Raw genomic sequence first — 20,248 nt, 5'->3', positions numbered from 1 at the left:
AGACGGTAGTGGTGTGGTGTGGTCTTCAGTACAGGACAACACTACCACCCTGTGAGTAGACGGTAGTGGTGTGGGTGTGGTCTTCAGTACAGGACAACACTACCACCCTGTGAGTAGACGGTAGTGGTGTGGGTGTGGTGTGGTCTTCAGTACAGGACAACACTACCACCCTGTGAGTAGACGGTAGTGGTGTGGGTGTGGTGGTCTTCAGTACAGGACAACACTACCACCCTGTGAGTAGACGGTAGTGGTGTGGTGTGGTCTTCAGTACAGGACAACACTACCACCCTGTGAGTAGACGGTAGTGGTGTGGGTGTGGTGTGGTCTTCAGTACAGGACAACACTACCACCCTGTGAGTAGACGGTAGTGGTGTGGTGTGGTCTTCAGTACAGGACAACACTACCACCCTGTGAGTAGACGGTAGTGGTGTGGGTGTGGTGTGGTCTTCAGTACAGGACAACACTACCACCCTGTGAGTAGACGGTAGTGGTGAGGTGTGGTCTTCAGTACAGGACAACACTACCACCCTGTGAGTAGACGGTAGTGGTGTGGTGTGGTCTTCAGTACAGGACAACACTACCACCCTGTGAGTAGACGGTAGTGGTGTGGGTGTGGTGTGGTCTTCAGTACAGGACAACACTACCACCCTGTGAGTAGACGGTAGTGGTGAGGTGTGGTCTTCAGTACAGGACAACACTACCACCCTGTGAGTAGACGGTAGTGGTGAGGTGTGGTCTTCAGTACAGGACAACACTACCACCCTGTGAGTAGACGGTAGTGGTGTGGTGTGGTCTTCAGTACAGGACAACACTACCACCCTGTGAGTAGACGGTAGTGGTGTGGTGTGGTCTTCAGTACAGGACAACACTACCACCCTGTGAGTAGACGGTAGTGGTGAGGTGTGGTCTTCAGTACAGGACAACACTACCACCCTGTGAGTAGACGGTAGTGGTGTGGGTGTGGTCTTCAGTACAGGACAACACTACCACCCTGTGAGTAGACGGTAGTGGTGTGGGTGTGGTCTTCAGTACAACACTACCACCCTGTGAGTAGACGGTAGTGGTGTGGGTGTGGTGTGGTCTTCAGTACAGGACAACACTACCACCCTGTGAGTAGACGGTAGTGGTGTGGGTGTGGTCTTCAGTACAACACTACCACCCTGTGAGTAGACGGTAGTGGTGTGGTGTGGTCTTCAGTACAGGACAACACTACCACCCTGTGAGTAGACGGTAGTGGTGTGGTGTGGTCTTCAGTACAGGACAACACTACCACCCTGTGAGTAGACGGTAGTGGTGTGGTGTGGTCTTCAGTACAGGACAACACTACCACCCTGTGAGTAGACGGTAGTGGTGTGGTGTGGTCTTCAGTACAGGACAACACTACCACCCTGTGAGTAGACGGTAGTGGTGAGGTGTGGTCTTCAGTACAGGACAACACTACCACCCTGTGAGTAGACGGTAGTGGTGTGGGTGTGGTCTTCAGTACAACACTACCACCCTGTGAGTAGACGGTAGTGGTGTGGGTGTGGTCTTCAGTACAGGACAACACTACCACCCTGTGAGTAGACGGTAGTGGTGTGGGTGTGGTCTTCAGTACAACACTACCACCTTGGGGCTTAACGACAGTCCTCGAATTGGTTCTCCTGGGTCATGTTCAAGTGGGCACAGCATTTTGAACATTTCAGCTGCAAATGTCTAGTCTGGGTACCAGTCTGTCTAGCTCTCATTCCATTCTTATCATGCTAAACATGTCTAAATGTCTCTGGCATATGACACAGAGTACAAGGAGTGGAATGAGAGCTAGACAGACTGGTACCAGACTAGACCAAGGAGTGGAATGAGAGCTAGACAGACTGGTACCAGACTAGACCAAGGAGTGGAATGAGAGCTAGACAGACTGGTACCCAGACTAGACCAAGGAGTGGAATGAGAGCTAGACAGACTGGTACCCAGACTAGACCAAGGAGTGGAATGAGAGCTAGACAGACTAGACCAAGGAGTGGAATGAGAGCTAGACAGACTGGTACCCAGACTAGACCAAGGAGTGGAATGAGAGCTAGACAGACTGGTACCCAGACTAGACCAAGGAGTGGAATGAGAGCTAGACAGACTGGTACCAGACTAGACCAAGGAGTGGAATGAGAGCTAGACAGACTGTTACCCAGACTAGACCAAGGAGTGGAATGAGAGCTAGACAGACTGGTACCCAGACTAGACCAAGGAGTGGAATGAGAGCTAGACAGACTGTTACCCAGACTAGACCAAGGAGTGGAATGAGAGCTAGACAGACTGGTACCAGACTAGACCAAGGAGTGGAATGAGAGCTAGACAGACTGTTACCCAGACTAGACCAAGGAGTGGAATGAGAGCTAGACAGACTGGTACCCAGACTAGACCAAGGAGTGGAATGAGAGCTAGACAGACTGGTACCAGACTAGACCAAGGAGTGGAATGAGAGCTAGACAGACTGGTACCAGACTAGACCAAGGAGTGGAATGAGAGCTAGACAGACTGTTACCCAGACTAGACCAAGGAGTGGAATGAGAGCTAGACAGACTGGTACCAGACTAGACCAAGGAGTGGAATGAGAGCTAGACAGACTGTTACCCAGACTAGACCAAGGAGTGGAATGAGAGCTAGACAGACTGGTACCAGACTAGACCAAGGAGTGGAATGAGAGCTAGACAGACTGTTACCCAGACTAGACCAAGGAGTGGAATGAGAGCTAGACAGACTGGTACCCAGACTAGACCAAGGAGTGGAATGAGAGCTAGACAGACTGGTACCCAGACTAGACCAAGGAGTGGAATGAGAGCTAGACAGACTGGTACCAGACTAGACCAAGGAGTGGAATGAGAGCTAGACAGACTGGTACCAGACTAGACCAAGGAGTGGAATGAGAGCTAGACAGACTGGTACCAGACTAGACCAAGGAGTGGAATGAGAGCTAGACTGGTACCAGACTAGACCAAGGAGTGGAATGAGAGCTAGACAGACTGGTACCCAGACTAGACCAAGGAGTGGAATGAGAGCTAGACTGGTACCAGACTAGACCAAGGAGTGGAATGAGAGCTAGACAGACTGGTACCAGACTAGACCAAGGAGTGGAATGAGAGCTAGACAGACTGGTACCCAGACTAGACCAAGGAGTGGAATGATAGCTAGACAGACTGGTACCAGACTAGACCAAGGAGTGGAATGAGAGCTAGACTGGTACCAGACTAGACCAAGGAGTGGAATGAGAGCTAGACAGACTAGACCAAGGAGTGGAATGAGAGCTAGACAGACTAGACCAAGGAGTGGAATGAGAGCTAGACTGGTACCAGACTAAGACATTATTGTATAGAACATTAGTTATTGTGCTATGTGAGAGAGAAGCATATCTGTTCTACATAATATATTTCTATCTTCAGGTCATGTACCGCCACGACCCTGGTGTAATGGTGTTGCTATGCTTGTTGGTGTTTGCTGTCCCCTGGTGTAATGATGTTGCTATGCTTGTTGGTGTTTGCTGTCCCCTGGTGTAATGATGTTGCTATGCTTGTTGGTGTTTGCTGTCCCCTGGTGTAATGATGTTGCTATGCTTGTTGGTGTTTGCTGTCCCCTGGTGTAATGGTGTTGCTATGCTTGTTGGTGTTTGCTGTCCCCTGGTGTAATGATGTTGCTATGCTTGTTGGTGTTTGCTGTCCCCTGGTGTAATGATGTTGCTATGCTTGTTGGTGTTTGCTGTCCCCTTGTGTATTGATGTTACTATGCTTGTTGGTGTTTGCTGTCCCCTGGTGTAATGGTGTTGCTATGCTTGTTGGTGTTTGCTGTCCCCTGGTGTAATGATGTTGCTATGCTTGTTGGTGTTTGCTGTCCCCTGGTGTATTGATGTTACTATGCTTGTTGGTGTTTGCTGTCCCCTGGTGTAATGATGTTGCTATGCTTGTTGGTGTTTGCTGTCCCCTGGTGTAATGGTGTTGCTATGCTTGTTGGTGTTTGCTGTCCCCTGGTGTAATGATGTTGCTATGCTTGTTGGTGTTTGCTGTCCCCTGGTGTAATGATGTTACTATGCTTGTTGGTGTTTGCTGTCCCCTGGTGTAATGATGTTGCTATGCTTGTTGGTGTTTGCTGTCCCCTGGTGTAATGGTGTTGCTATGCTTGTTGGTGTTTGCTGTCCCCTGGTGTAATGATGTTACTATGCTTGTTGGTGTTTGCTGTCCCCTGGTGTATTGATGTTGCTGTGTTTGCTGTCCCCTGGTGTAATGATGTTGCTATGCTTGTTGGTGTTTGCTGTCCCCTGGTGTAATGATGTTGCTATGCTTGTTGGTGTTTGCTGTCCCCTGGTGTAATGATGTTGCTATGCTTGTTGGTGTTTGCTGTCCCCTGGTGTATTGATGTTGCTGTGTTTGCTGTCCCCTGGTGTAATGATGTTACTATGCTTGTTGGTGTTTGCTGTCCCCTGGTGGCAAAAATAATTAAATGCAGATATGTCATTGACATTCACAGTAGTATCAAACCTCACTTTCTCTCCCTCTCTCTCCCTCCCTCTCCATCTCTCTCTCTCTCTCTCTCTCTCTCTCTCTCTCTCTCTCCCAGATGCTGGGGGCGTGTTCAGTGCAGCATTTACCTGTGCCCTACTCCTTTCCCTCCCTCCTCTCCAGTGATCCCCCTTTCCTCCTCCCCCCTCCCCACCTCTCTCACCACCCCCCCCACCTCCCTCCACCTGGACACTTCCTTCCCTTCCCGACACAACAGTCCAGATCGGTAAGAATCACATCACACTAAGGAATTGTATTTATGACTTCACAAACGCTGTGTTTCTCCAAGTATCCACTCTAGTTTGTCTTTAATATCCGTGTTTCTCCAAGTATCCACTCTAGTTTGTCTTTAATATCCGTGTTTCTCCAAGTACCCACTCTAGTTTGTCTTTAATATCCGTGTTTCTCCAAGTATCCACTCTAGTTTGTCTTTAATATCCGTGTTTCTCCAAGTATCCACTCTAGTTTGTCTTTAATATCCGTGTTTCTCCAAGTATCCACTCTAGTTTGTCTTTAATATCCGTGTTTCTCCAAGTATCCACTCTAGTTTGTCTTTAATATCCGTGTTTCTCCAAGTATCCACTCTAGTTTGTCTTTAATATCCGTGTTTCTCCAAGTATCCACTCTAGTTTGTCTTTAATATCCTGCAATAAATGTAATGACCCTTTAGCCACCTAGGTAGTGGTGTTTTATTTATTTAACCTTTTATTTAGTTAGGCAAGTCGGTTAAGAACAAATTCTTATTTACAATGACGTCCAAACCTTCCCCTAACCCGGACGACACTGGGCTAATTGTGTGCCGCCCTATGGGTCTACCCAGGTCCTTTAACCATTAAGGTAGTGGTGCTGCCCTCCAGGTCCTTTAACCATTAAGGTAGTGGTGCTGTCCTCCAGGCCCTTTAACCATTAAGGTAGTGGTGCTGTCCTCCAGGTCCTTTAACCATTAAGGTAGTGGTGCTGTCCTCCAGGTCCTTTAACCATTAAGGTAGTGGTGCTGTCCTCCAGGCCCTTTAACCATTAAGGTAGTGGTGCTGTCCTCCAGGTCCTTTAACCATTAAGGTAGTGGTGCTGTCCTCCAGGTCCTTTAACCATTAAGGTAGTGGTGCTGTCCTCCAGGTCCTTTAACCATTAAGGTAGTGGTGCTGTCCTCCAGGTCCTTTAACCATTAAGGTAGTGGTGCTGTCCTCCAGGTCCTTTAACCATTAAGGTAGTGGTGCTGTCCTCCAGGCCCTTTAACCATTAAGGTAGTGGTGCTGTCCTCCAGGCCCTTTAACCATTAAGGTAGTGGTGCTGTCCTCCAGGTCCTTTAACCATTAAGGTAGTGGTGCTGTCCTCCAGGTCCTTTAACCATTAAGGTAGTGGTGCTGTCCTCCAGGTCCTTTAACCATTAAGGTAGTGGTGCTGTCCTCCAGGCCCTTTAACCATTAAGGTAGTGGTGCTGTCCTCCAGGCCCTTTAACCATTAAGGTAGTGGTGCTGTCCTCCAGGTCCTTTAACCATTAAGGTAGTGGTGCTGTCCTCCAGGCCCTTTAACCATTAAGGTAGTGGTGCTGTCCTCCAGGCCCTTTAACCATTAAGGTAGTGGTGCTGTCCTCCAGGCCCTTTAACCATTAAGGTAGTGGTGCTGTCCTCCAGGCCCTTTAACCATTAAGGTAGTGGTGCTGTCCTCCAGACCCTTTAACCATTAAGGTAGTGGTGCTGTCCTCCAGACCCTTTAACCATTAAGGTAGTGGTGCTGTCCTCCAGGTCCTTTAACCATTAAGGTAGTGGTGCTGTCCTCCAGGTCCTTTAACCATTAAGGTAGTGGTGCTGTCCTCCAGGTCCTTTAACCATTAAGGTAGTGGTGCTGTCCTCCAGGCCCTTTAACCATTAAGGTAGTGGTGCTGTCCTCCAGGCCCTTTAACCATTAAGGTAGTGGTGCTGTCCTCCAGGCCCTTTAACCATTAAGGTAGTGGTGCTGTCCTCCAGGCCCTTTAACCATTAAGGTAGTGGTGCTGTCCTCCAGGCCCTTTAACCATTAAGGTAGTGGTGCTGTCCTCCAGGTCCTTTAACCATTAAGGTAGTGGTGCTGTCCTCCAGGCCCTTTAACCATTAAGGTAGTGGTGCTGTCCTCCAGGTCCTTTAACCATTAAGGTAGTGGTGCTGTCCTCCAGGCCCTTTAACCATTAAGGTAGTGGTGCTGTCCTCCAGGTCCTTTAACCATTAAGGTAGTGGTGCTGTCCTCCAGGCCCTTTAACCATTAAGGTAGTGGTGCTGTCCTCCAGGTCCTTTAACCATTAAGGTAGTGGTGCTGTCCTCCAGGCCCTTTAACCATTAAGGTAGTGGTGCTGTCCTCCAGGCCCTTTAACCATTAAGGTAGTGGTGCTGTCCTCCAGGTCCTTTAACCATTAAGGTAGTGGTGCTGTCCTCCAGGCCCTTTAGCCATTAAGGTAGTGGTGCTGTCCTCCAGGTCCTTTAACCATTAAGGTAGTGGTGCTGTCCTCCAGGCCCTTTAACCATTAAGGTAGTGGTGCTGTCCTCCAGGCCCTTTAACCATTAAGGTAGTGGTGCTGTCCTCCAGGCCCTTTAACCATTAAGGTAGTGGTGCTGTCCTCCAGGGCCTTTAACCATTAAGGTAGTGGTGCTGTCCTCCAGGTCCTTTAACCATTAAGGTAGTGGTGCTGTCCTCCAGGTCCTTTAACCATTAAGGTAGTGGTGCTGTCCTCCAGGCCCTTTAACCATTAAGGTAGTGGTGCTGTCCTCCAGGCCCTTTAACCATTAAGGTAGTGGTGCTGTCCTCCAGGCCCTTTAACCATTAAGGTAGTGGTGCTGTCCTCCAGGCCCTTTAACCATTAAGGTAGTGGTGCTGTCCTCCAGGCCCTTTAACCATTAAGGTAGTGGTGCTGTCCTCCAGGCCCTTTAACCATTAAGGTAGTGGTGCTGTCCTCCAGGTCCTTTAACCATTAAGGTAGTGGTGCTGTCCTCCAGGTCCTTTAACCATTAAGGTAGTGGTGCTGTCCTCCAGGCCCTTTAACCATTAAGGTAGTGGTGCTGTCCTCCAGGCCCTTTAACCATTAAGGTAGTGGTGCTGTCCTCCAGGTCCTTTAACCATTAAGGTAGTGGTGCTGTCCTCCAGGTCCTTTAACCATTAAGGTAGTGGTGCTGTCCTCCAGGTCCTTTAACCATTAAGGTAGTGGTGCTGTCCTCCAGGCCCTTTAACCATTAAGGTAGTGGTGCTGTCCTCCAGGCCCTTTAACCATTAAGGTAGTGGTGCTGTCCTCCAGGTCCTTTAACCATTAAGGTAGTGGTGCTGTCCTCCAGGTCCTTTAACCATTAAGGTAGTGGTGCTGTCCTCCAGGCCCTTTAACCATTAAGGTAGTGGTGCTGTCCTCCAGGTCCTTTAACCATTAAGGTAGTGGTGCTGTCCTCCAGGTCCTTTAACCATTAAGGTAGTGGTGCTGTCCTCCAGACCCTTTAACCATTAAGGTAGTGGTGCTGTCCTCCAGGCCCTTTAACCATTAAGGTAGTGGTGCTGTCCTCCAGGTCCTTTAACCATTAAGGTAGTGGTGCTGTCCTCCAGGTCCTTTAACCATTAAGGTAGTGGTGCTGTCCTCCAGGTCCTTTAACCATTAAGGTAGTGGTGCTGTCCTCCAGGTCCTTTAACCATTAAGGTAGTGGTGCTGTCCTCCAGGTCCTTTAACCATTAAGGTAGTGGTGCTGTCCTCCAGGTCCTTTAACCATTAAGGTAGTGGTGCTGTCCTCCAGGTCCTTTAACCATTAAGGTAGTGGTGCTGTCCTCCAGGTCCTTTAACCATGTTTGTAATGTTGCTGTCCTCCAGGTCCTTTAACCATGTTTGTAATGTTGAATCAGTATTGTTACTACATGGTTAGATAAGTTGCTGCTGTTTTGCTTAGTCACAGAATGGTTAAGTCAGTCTCATATTCACATCTTAAATTGCCTTCTATTCACAATGTGCTCACTTTGACATAAGTTTTAGAATCCATTATAACCTTTTCCCCTGGCCTAGAGAACAAGTTGTAACAGCACATAATCCCCTTATGTATGCCTATGACCCTTCATAGCCCTTTTTGTATGCTTATGGCCCTTCATAACCCTTTGTATCCCTGTCATAGCCGTTGCAGAGGATAGAGAACGAGGTGGAGCTGCTAGGAGAGCACCTGTCTGTGGGAGGGGGGTTTAACTACCCTCATGGAGGACACCACCCCTCCTCCCTGCCCCCCTCCACACCCCTCCAGTTCCTGTCTCATCACGACTCCCTGTCACAGGAGCTGTTTGGAGTGGTAAGACCCCCCCCCTTCCTCTCTCACCCTTCCTCCCTACTCCCTCCAGTTCCTCTCATCACGACCCCCTGTCAGACCCCCCCCCCCCCGTTCCTCTCTCACCCTTCCTCCCTACTCCCTCCAGTTCCTCTCATCACGACTCCCTGTCACAGGAGCTGTTCACACACCTCATGCTAGCCATCAAAACACCTGCTCAAGGGCTCTCTTGCACGGCCACTCGTCTAAGTATTTGTGTTTATTAAGGATCCCCTTTAGTTCCTGCCAAGGCAGCAGCTACTCTTCCTGGGGTTTATTATGGATCCCCTTTAGTTCCTGCCAAGGCAGCAGCTACTCTTCCTGGGGTTTATTATGGATCACCATTAGTTCCTGCCAAGGCAGCAGCTACACTTCCTGGGGTTTATTAAGGATCCCCTTTAGTTCCTGCCAAGGCAGCAGCTACTCTTCCTGGGGTTTATTATGGATCACCATTAGTTCCTGCCAAGGCAGCAGCTACTCTTCCTGGGGTTTATTATGGATCACCATTAGTTCCTGCCAAGACAGCAGCTACTCTTCCTGGGGTTTATTATGGATCCCCATTAGTTCCTGCCAAGGCAGCAGCTACTCTTCCTGGGGTTTATTATGGATCCCCTTTAGTTCCTGCCAAGGCAGCAGCTACTCTTCCTGGGGTTTATTATGGATCCCCTTTAGTTCCTGCCAAGGCAGCAGCTACTCTTCCTGGGGTTTATTATGGATCACCATTAGTTCCTGCCAAGGCAGCAGCTACTCTTCCTGGGGTTTATTAAGGATCCCCATTAGTTCCTGCCAAGGCAGCAGCTACTCTTCCTGGGGTTTATTATGGATCCCCTTTAGTTCCTGCCAAGGCAGCAGCTACTCTTCCTGGGGTTTATTATGGATCACCATTAGTTCCTGCCAAGGCAGCAGCTACTCTTCCTGGGGTTTATTAAGGATCCCCATTAGTTCCTGCCAAGGCAGCAGCTACTCTTCCTGGGGTTTATTATGGATCCCCTTTAGTTCCTGCCAAGGCAGCAGCTACTCTTCCTGGGGTTTATTATGGATCACCATTAGCTCCTGCCAAGGCAGCAGCTACTCTTCCTGGGGTTTATTAAGGATCCCCATTAGTTCCTGCCAAGGCAGCAGCTACTCTTCCTGGGGTTTATTAAGGATCCCCTTTAGTTCCTGCCAAGGCAGCAGCTACTCTTCCTGGGGTTTATTATGGATCCCCATTAGTTCCTGCCAAGGCAGCAGCTACTCTTCCTGGGGTTTATTATGGATCCCCTTTAGTTCCTGCCAAGGCAGCAGCTACTCTTCCTGGGGTTTATTATGGATCCCCATTAGTTCCTGCCAAGGCAGCAGCTACTCTTCCTGGGGTTTATTATGGATCACCATTAGTTCCTGCCAAGGCAGCAGCTACTCTTCCTGGGGTTTATTATGGATCCCCTTTAGTTCCTGCCAAGGCAGCAGCTACTCTTCCTGGGGTTTATTATGGATCACCATTAGTTCCTGCCAAGGCAGCAGCTACTCTTCCTGGGGTTTATTATGGATCCCCTTTAGTTCCTGCCAAGGCAGCAGCTCCTGGGGTCCAACAGAATTAAGGCAGTTCTACATTTTAAAAAACTGTATAATGCATTCACAACAGATTTCACAACATGTTACAATAACAGTATGTACACACACACACACACACACCGGAGAACAACATGTCCTTACCTCTATGAAGGGTTCTTACCGTTCCTTCCTCTGTCCCTCTCCCAGCCGTACCCCCACTTCATGCCTCGGCGAATCACAGGGCGTCGTTACCGCTCCCAGCAGACCGTTCCCCCGCCCCCCTACCACCCAGGCTTCCTGCCTTACTTCCTGTGAGTACTTCTTCTTCTCTTGTTGTAGCAGCACCTGTGCATTAGGTATGCAGTACATGTTGGAACAAATCATGGGTTTATATGGTATAATACTGTATGATGTTATAGTAGGCATTGTGATCATTTTGTTTATTCAAATCTATCTCCTCTCTCCCCTGTCTCTCCTCTCTGTCTCTCCTCTCTCCCTACCCTGTCTCTCTGTCTCTCCTCTCTCCCTACCCTGTCTCTCTGTCTCTCCTCTCTCCCTACCCTGTCTCTCTGTCTCTCCTCTCTCTCCCTCTCCTGTCTCTCAGGTCAATGCTTCCAGTGGGTCCTACAGTCGGTCCTACCATCAGTCTAGAGTTAGATGTGGATGATGGAGAGGTAGAGAACTATGAAGTAAGCTAGCCACAGAGCTAACTATACATCTATATGGTCTAGTGTAGTGGAGGTAAGCTAGCCACAGAGCTAACTATACATCTATATGGTGTAGTGGAGGTAAGCTAGCCACAGAGCTAACTATACATCTATATGGTGTAGTGGAGGTAAGCTAGCCACAGAGCTAACTATACATCTATATGGTCTAGTGGAGGTAAGCTAGCCACAGAGCTAACTATACATCTATATGGTGTAGTGGAGGTAAGCTAGCCACAGAGCTAACTATACATCTATATGGTGTAGTGGAGGTAAGCTAGCCACAGAGCTAACTATACATCTATATGGTGTAGTGGAGGTAAGCTAGCCACAGAGCTAACTATTCATCTATATGGTCTAGTGGAGGTAAGCTAGCCACAGAGCTAACTATACATCTATATGGTGTAGTGGAGGTAAGCTAGCCACAGAGCTAACTATACATCTATATGGTCTAGTCAACTCTAATGTAGTGGAGGTAGTTTTAATGAACTACAGTCTAGTGTTGGCTGACTCATCTAGCCTCGTATTAGTTCCAATAGCTAATGCCAAGGCTTCAGCTCAGTGGGCTAAAAGGATTAAAACCTGTTGATTGGTGTGTAGATAAACACTCTATCATGTTCTGCATAGTGTACGTCAATCCAATGCTGTTATGTCCTCAAGGTTGAACGCACCTAGGGTAAATGGGAGGACTATAGGAAGTTGTCTTGTGTAGGTAGACCGGCTCTTCTCTGACCTCTAACCTTTAACCCCCCTGTCTGACCTCCAGGCCCTGTTGAACCTAGCAGAGCGTCTGGGCGAGGCTAAACCCAGAGGACTGACCAAGGCTGACATAGAACAGCTTCCCTCCTACCGCTTCAACCCAAACAACCACCAGTCAGAACAGACACTGTGAGTAGAGTCCCTTCAACCACCAGTCAGAACAGACACTGTGAGTAGAGTCCCTTCAACCACCAGTCAGAACAGACACTGTGAGTAGAGTCCCTTCAACCACCAGTCAGAACAGACACTGTGAGTAGAGTCCCTTCAACAACCACCAGTCAGAACAGACACTGTGAGTAGAGTCCCTTCAACCACCAGTCAGAACAGACACTGTGAGTAGAGTCCCTTCAACCACCAGTCAGAACAGACACTGTGAGTAGAGTCCCTTCAACCACCAGTCAGAACAGACACTGTGAGTAGAGTCCCTTCAACCACCAGTCAGAACAGACACTGTGAGTAGAGTCCCTTCAACCACCACCAGTCAGAACAGACACTGTGAGTAGAGTCCCTTCAACCACCACCAGTCAGAACAGACACTGTGAGTAGAGTCCCTTCAACCACCAGTCAGAACAGACACTGTGAGTAGAGTCCCTTCAACCACCAGTCAGAACAGACACTGTGAGTAGAGTCCCTTCAACCACCAGTCAGAACAGACACTGTGAGTAGAGTCCCTTCAACCACCAGTCAGAACAGACACTGTGAGTAGAGTCCCTTCAACAACCACCAGTCAGAACAGACACTGTGAGTAGAGTCCCTTCAACAACCACCAGTCAGAACAGACACTGTGAGTAGAGTCCCTTCAACCACCAGTCAGAACAGACACTGTGAGTAGAGTCCCTTCAACCACCAGTCAGAACAGACACTGTGAGTAGAGTCCCTTCAACCACCAGTCAGAACAGACACTGTGAGTAGAGTCCCTTCAACCACCAGTCAGAACAGACACTGTGAGTAGAGTCCCTTCAACCACCAGTCAGAACAGACACTGTGAGTAGAGTCCCTTCAACCACCAGTCAGAACAGACACTGTGAGTAGAGTCCCTTCAACCACCAGTCAGAACAGACACTGTGAGTAGAGTCCCTTCAACCACCAGTCAGAACAGACACTGTGAGTAGAGTCCCTTCAACCACCAGTCAGAACAGACACTGTGAGTAGAGTCCCTTCAACCACCAGTCAGAACAGACACTGTGAGTAGAGTCCCTTCAACCACCAGTCAGAACAGACACTGTGAGTAGAGTCCCTTCAACCACCAGTCAGAACAGACACTGTGAGTAGAGTCCCTTCAACCACCAGTCAGAACAGACACTGTGAGTAGAGTCCCTTCAACCACCAGTCAGAACAGACACTGTGAGTAGAGTCCCTTCAACCACCAGTCAGAACAGACACTGTGAGTAGAGTCCCTTCAACCACCACCAGTCAGAACAGACACTGTGAGTAGAGTCCCTTCAACCACCAGTCAGAACAGACACTGTGAGTAGAGTCCCTTCAACACACCAGTCAGAACAGACACTGTGAGTAGAGTCCCTTCAACAACCACCAGTCAGAACAGACACTGTGAGTAGAGTCCCTTCAACCACCACCAGTCAGAACAGACACTGTGAGTAGAGTCCCTTCAACCACCAGTCAGAACAGACACTGTGAGTAGAGTCCCTTCAACCACCAGTCAGAACAGACACTGTGAGTAGAGTCCCTTCAACCACCAGTCAGAACAGACACTGTGAGTAGAGTCCCTTCAACCACCAGTCAGAACAGACACTGTGAGTAGAGTCCCTTCAACCACCAGTCAGAACAGACACTGTGAGTAGAGTCCCTTCAACCACCAGTCAGAACAGACACTGTGAGTAGAGTCCCTTCAACCACCAGTCAGAACAGACACTGTGAGTAGAGTCCCTTCAACCACCAGTCAGAACAGACACTGTGAGTAGAGTCCCTTCAACCACCAGTCAGAACAGACACTGTGAGTAGAGTCCCTTCAACCACCAGTCAGAACAGACACTGTGAGTAGAGTCCCTTCAACCACCAGTCAGAACAGACACTGTGAGTAGAGTCCCTTCAACCACCAGTCAGAACAGACACTGTGAGTAGAGTCCCTTCAACAACCACCAGTCAGAACAGACACTGTGAGTAGAGTCCCTTCAACAACCACCAGTCAGAACAGACACTGTGAGTAGAGTCCCTTCAACCACCAGTCAGAACAGACACTGTGAGTAGAGTCCCTTCAACCACCAGTCAGAACAGACACTGTGAGTAGAGTCCCTTCAACCACCAGTCAGAACAGACACTGTGAGTAGAGTCCCTTCAACAACCACCAGTCAGAACAGACACTGTGAGTAGAGTCCCTTCAACCACCAGTCAGAACAGACACTGTGAGTAGAGTCCCTTCAACACCACCAGTCAGAACAGACACTGTGAGTAGAGTCCCTTCAACAACCACCAGTCAGAACAGACACTGTGAGTAGAGTCCCTTCAACAACCAGTCAGAACAGACACTGTGAGTAGAGTCCCTTCAACAACCACCAGTCAGAACAGACACTGTGAGTAGAGTCCCTTCAACAACCACCAGTCAGAACAGACACTGTGAGTAGAGTCCCTTCAACCACCAGTCAGAACAGACACTGTGAGTAGAGTCCCTTCAACAACCACCAGTCAGAACAGACACTGTGAGTAGAGTCCCTTCAACAACCACCAGTCAGAACAGACACTGTGAGTAGAGTCCCTTCAACCACCAGTCAGAACAGACACTGTGAGTAGAGTCCCTTCAACAACCACCAGTCAGAACAGACACTGTGAGTAGAGTCCCTTCAACCACCAGTCAGAACAGACACTGTGAGTAGAGTCCCTTCAACAACCACCAGTCAGAACAGACACTGTGAGTAGAGTCCCTTCAACCCACCAGTCAGAACAGACACTGTGAGTAGAGTCCCTTCAACCACCAGTCAGAACAGACACTGTGAGTAGAGTCCCTTCAACAACCACCAGTCAGAACAGACACTGTGAGTAGAGTCCCTTCAACCACCAGTCAGAACAGACACTGTGAGTAGAGTCCCTTCAACGTTGTCTCTCTGTTCCGGGTGTTGTATTAACGTTGTCTCTCTGTTCCGGGTGTTGTATTAATGTTGTCTCTCTGTTCTGGGTGTTGTATTAACGTTGTCTCTATGTTACAGGTGCGTGGTGTGTATGTGTGACTTTGAGTCTCGTCAGCTGCTAAGAGTCCTGCCCTGTAACCATGAGTTCCACACCAAGTGTGTCGACAAGTGGCTGAAGGTGAGACAGACAGATGGTGATATCTCTATACAAGAGACTTTATTTAACAGACGGTGATATCTCTATACAAGAGACTTTATTTAACAGACGGTGATATCTCTATACAAGAGACTTTATTTAACAGACAGACAGATGGTGATATCTCTATACAAGAGACTTTATTTAACAGACAGACAGATGGTGATATCTCTATACAAGAGACTTTATTTAACAGATGGTGATATCTCTATACAAGAGACTTTATTTAACAGACAGACAGATGGTGATATCTCTATACAAGAGACTTTATTTAACAGATGGTGATATCTCTATACAAGAGACTTTATTTAACAGATGGTGATATCTCTATACAAGAGACTTTATTTAACAGACAGACAGATGGTGATATCTCTATACAAGAGACTTTATTTAACCAGATGGTGATATCTCTATACAAGAGGCTTTATTTAACAGATGGTGATATCTCTATACAAGAGACTTTATTTAACAGACAGACAGATGGTGATATCTCTATACAAGAGACTTTATTTAACAGATGGTGATATCTCTATACAAGAGACTTTATTTAACAGACAGACAGATGGTGATATCTCTATACAAGAGACTTTATTTAACAGATGGTGATATCTCTATACAAGAGGCTTTATTTAACAGATGGTGATATCTCTATACAAGAGACTTTATTTAACAGACAGACAGATGGTGATATCTCTATACAAGAGACTTTATTTAACAGACAGCAGATGGTGATATCTCTATACAAGAGACTTTATTTAACAGACAGACAGATGGTGATATCTCTATACAAGAGACTTTATTTAACAGATGGTGATATCTCTATACAAGAGACTTTATTTAACAGATGGTGATATCTCTATACAAGAGACTTTATTTAACAGACAGCAGATGGTGATATCTCTATACAAGAGACTTTATTTAACAGACAGCAGATGGTGATATCTCTATACAAGAGACTTTATTTAACAGACTGGTGATATCTCTATACAAGAGACTTTATTTAACAGATGGTGATATCTCTATACAAGAGACTTTATTTAACAGATGGTGATATCTCTATACAAGAGACTTTATTTAACAGACGGTGATATCTCTATACAAGAGACTTTATTTAACAGATGGTGATATCTCTATACAAGAGACTTTATTTAACAGACGGTGATATCTCTATACAAGAGACTTTATTTAACAGACAGACAGCACAACTAGATGAAACAGTGTTTTGATCAGGTCTTCTTCCATTCTGTGTACAGTTGAATTCTACAAGCTTTGTCATTCACTGTAGTGCAGTGAAGATCCATGTATGACTAGTAGAATCATCTCTCTCTCTCTCCAGGCTAACAGAACGTGTCCTATCTGTCGGGCGGATGCCTCCGAGGTCCAGCGGGATTCTGAATGACCTATGACCTTGAGCCCCACAGATCTAGGATCCGCTCAGCCTCCCCACATCCTAACCTGACGCATTAGGAGGGAGGGAAACACAACAGACCTTAGATCAGTGTCTAGGAGCAATGTCCCCCCCCCCCTCCGCCAAGTGAACTCTTTAGGAAATAGACTCTGCCTTCTTCCTATGATGATGGTATTCTAATAATGGCCTTTTGACTGACACACACACACACACACACACACACACACACACCGTACAAGGGGCAGTTGGACTTTTTCCCCTTTGTACTGTCTTACCTTCCTGCGTCATGATTGGAGTTGTCTTCTGAACGCTGTGGAGACAGTGATACAGTTAGACTGTGTTGTTGTCCTAACTAACCCAGTGGAGAATATGGAAGCCCAAAGATTCTGACTATTATGACGTCATCGTTGTTGTTGTTAATATTAATATTGTGGTCAGTGATGAATCATTCAGAACCTGGATTGAGATGTGTGTTCACTAGTGGGGTTATTTTGGTTTATAAAGGCGCTTTTTCTTCATTTACCTTTTTTAAGTGTTTGTGTGTTTGTGTGTGTGCTGTTGTACTCCTACATGACACATCTACAATGTGTGTCCAACTGAAATCGAGAGAGAATGGAGGACAATACAATCTTTACATTGTTGTTAGTATTGGTTTAAGATCTGGGTAGAGGAAGGTGTGCAGAAATATAGCCTTGTCAGTAATTGGGAACTGGGGTAGTGTGTTTGTATTTAGAACACCAATGATTACGTCGGTGTATTATTTATGCAGTGCAGTACACTGGCCTCCTGCTCACACTGCCGTTTCCGCTCTGATTGGTCGATGCTGTGCACTGAGACAGGAAGTGTTTCATGAGGAAGGGGAGGGGCTTACAGGGAGGAGAAGGGCAACAGAACCAGGGTAGTTGAGGAGGAAGGGGCGGGTCTTCTCTCATCACTCCTCTCTGCATCACTCTTTTTCCTCTCCCAGTCCATCCCCCTCTCTCTCTCCTTTTCTGTTCACTCACTCCATGTTTTCAGAGAGATGGATCAGCCTCCGTTATCTCAGCTTACACACACACACACACGCAGCAAAGGAGTGTGTGTGCGCTGATCTGAATCGATGCTAAACGTCCAACATTTGTTTTATTGGTCAGTTACTTAGGAAAAATATGATAGTGGTTAAATCTCAAATGAAACCCTATTCTAGCATATATATCTATATATTGGTTCCAAGACAAAGTAATGAACTATCTAGAGAATAAGGTGTCATTCTGAGATACAGCCAACGTTGTTCACTGGTCCTTCAGATCACATTGAGATGGTGAGATGATCTGAAGTATAGTTTTAAGGCACAATAATGATGATGATGATTTTAGTGTGGTAGCATCACAGTTAGGGTTTCCTAACTCCTTGGTAAAAAGGGACATATGTTTTGCCTGTCGACCACGAGTGAAAAGATCAGGGCCTGGTTTAACTCATTCATTCACAACCACAATGACTTTTCTATTCACTCTCCATTCATCCCCTCTTCCTCGTGTAGGATGCTTCTCACACCCCCCCGTTTTCCACTGTGTCCTCTGTCTACCCAGTGTCTTTAGAAGTAGTCCTTAACTGCTGTCATAAGCCCTACATAAGGCTGTCTTAACATGCACAATGTCACCCTATGTAAAGTTTATGTCCTGGCTTCCTAGTGTCCTTCACCCACACGGTGTCACGATTCGTGTTCAATGTCAGGCTCACAGCAACCTTAAGTAGGCCTTACGACAGTTTTATGTAGCCCTTACGACAGCTAGCAGAAGGGAAAGGTGTATTAAACCATGTCAGCCAGGCACCTGCAGTGTCTTAATATGTAAGAGATGCCTTTTAAAACCCAGATTTACCCTCCTTAAAGCCATGTCACCAATGGGTATGTTAATGTCCTTTAGATCAGCGTTCAGCTGGGACAAGGTCTTCACCCTACATGTTTAAAATAAACCATTCTCTCCAGTGTCCAATGTTGTCAGCTCGGCGTTTAAAGGCTAAAAAGAGTTATTGGCTGTAGCCATGGCAACAGGGTTTGAAAAAGCTTCTGTTTTCCTGTTTTTGTTTCCTGGGTTAAAGGTGTTATACTGTCGTCATGGCGTCCATTTTGTGTCATAGGATTCTAATTATTGTTATTGTTTCTCCTGCTTGGTACACTACTAGCAGTTACCTCATTGTCTCTTGATGTATATTCAGATACAAATATAGGACATTCTGAATTTTGCATTTCATATTGTTTATTTTTTCCTCTTACTATTTGTCGTTGGGTTGTTTTAAAAAAAAAAAATGGTTATCATTTATTAATAACATGACGTCGGTAGCTGTCTTCTCCATAATGTATCATATCTGTAACCAAAATCATTTGAAGGCTTGATATTGCAAATTTTTAACAAACATTTGTACATTTTTAATGAGAGTTATTACTAGTAAGGCGTTACTAAGTGGTGAAATGAATTGTTATTTTTAATCCCTGTCCCCAGTCTTTTTGGATTTCAAAGGCTGGTTCTATAATAAATGTAGAATTGCCAACTCATGGTCTGTTCTCCTTTTCTCTCACATTCTGTCGTTCTGTTCAACCTCCTGTCCTCCTGAGGATGGGTGGGTTTAACTTCATTTAACTGTGAAATGGCATCTCTTTAGTAACTGTTCTACTCCTAAATAAAGCACAGTGGGGACTAGTTACCTACTCCTATATAAAGCACAGAGGGGACTAGTTACCTACTCCTATATAAAGCACAGAGGGGACTAGTTACCTACTCCTATATAAAGCACAGAGGGGACTAGTTACCTACTCCTATATAAAGCACAGAGGGGACTAGTTACCTACTCCTATATAAAGCACAGAGGGGACTAGTTACCTACTCCTATATAAAGCACAGAGGGGACTAGTTACCTACTCCTATATAAAGCACAGAGGAGACTAGTTACCTACTCCTATATAAAGCACAGAGGGGACTAGTTGTCTGTTCTACTCCTATATAAAGCACAGAGGGGACTAGTTATTCAGTTCTACTCCTATATAAAGCACAGAGGGGACTAGTTATTCAGTTCTACTCCTATATAAAGCACAGAGGGGACTAGTTACTGCCTGTTCTACTCCTATATAAAGCACAGAGGGTACTAGTTATTGTCTGTTCTACTCCTATATAAAGCACAGAGGGGACTAGTTATTCAGTTCTACTCCTATATAAAGCACAGAGGGGACTAGTTATTGTCTGTTCTACTCCTATATAAAGCATAGAGAGGACTAGTTACTGTCTGTTTTGTACTCCTATATAAAGCACAGAGGGGACTAGTTATTCAGTTCTACTCCTATATAAAGCACAGAGGGGACTAGTTATTGTCTGTTCTACTCCTATATAAAGTACAGAGGGAACTAGTTACTGTCTGTTTTGTACTCCTATATAAAGCACAGAGGGAACTAGTTACTGTCTGTTCTACTCCTATATAAAGCAGAGGGAACTAGTTACTGTCTGTTTTGTACTCCTATATAAAGTACAGAGGGAACTAGTTACTGTCTGTTTTGTACTCCTATATAAAGCACAGAGGGGAAAAGTTGTCTCTGTTATACTCCTATACTGAACAAAAATATAAATGCAACATGCAACAATTTCAAGATTTTTACTGACTTACAGTTCATATAAGGAAATCGGTAAAATGAAATAAATTAATTAGGCCCTAATGTATGGATTTCACATGACTGGGCAGGGGCGCAGCCATGGGTGTGCCTGGGAGGGCATAGGCCCACCC

At 46.5% G+C, this 20,248-nt stretch overlaps 1 protein-coding gene across 4 annotated transcripts in view; it reads left to right on the top strand.

Moving 5' to 3' along the window:
* The window catches only part of rnf38 (ring finger protein 38), a 59,197-nt gene extending 40,170 nt beyond the window's left edge, over positions 1-19,027 (top strand). For all 4 annotated transcript variants that reach the window (XM_082978611.1, XM_082978613.1, XM_082978612.1 and 1 more), the window contains 7 exons: positions 4,582-4,749; positions 8,636-8,803; positions 10,556-10,659; positions 10,953-11,037; positions 11,819-11,940; positions 14,973-15,072; positions 16,427-19,027. In XM_082978611.1, the coding sequence (XP_082834737.1) occupies positions 4,582-4,749; positions 8,636-8,803; positions 10,556-10,659; positions 10,953-11,037; positions 11,819-11,940; positions 14,973-15,072; positions 16,427-16,489 (810 nt within the window). In that variant the 3' untranslated portion in view covers positions 16,490-19,027. The remainder of the gene's footprint in view (positions 1-4,581; positions 4,750-8,635; positions 8,804-10,555; positions 10,660-10,952; positions 11,038-11,818; positions 11,941-14,972; positions 15,073-16,426) is intronic.
* The last annotated feature ends 1,221 nt before the right edge of the window (positions 19,028-20,248 follow it).

This window comes from Salmo salar, chromosome 08, assembly GCF_965601325.2.
Source record: "Salmo salar chromosome 08, fSalSal1, whole genome shotgun sequence".
Lineage (NCBI taxonomy): Eukaryota > Metazoa > Chordata > Actinopteri > Salmoniformes > Salmonidae > Salmo > Salmo salar.
Note: the sequence above shows the minus strand (reverse complement) of the source record. Positions and strands in the feature narration are given on the sequence as shown.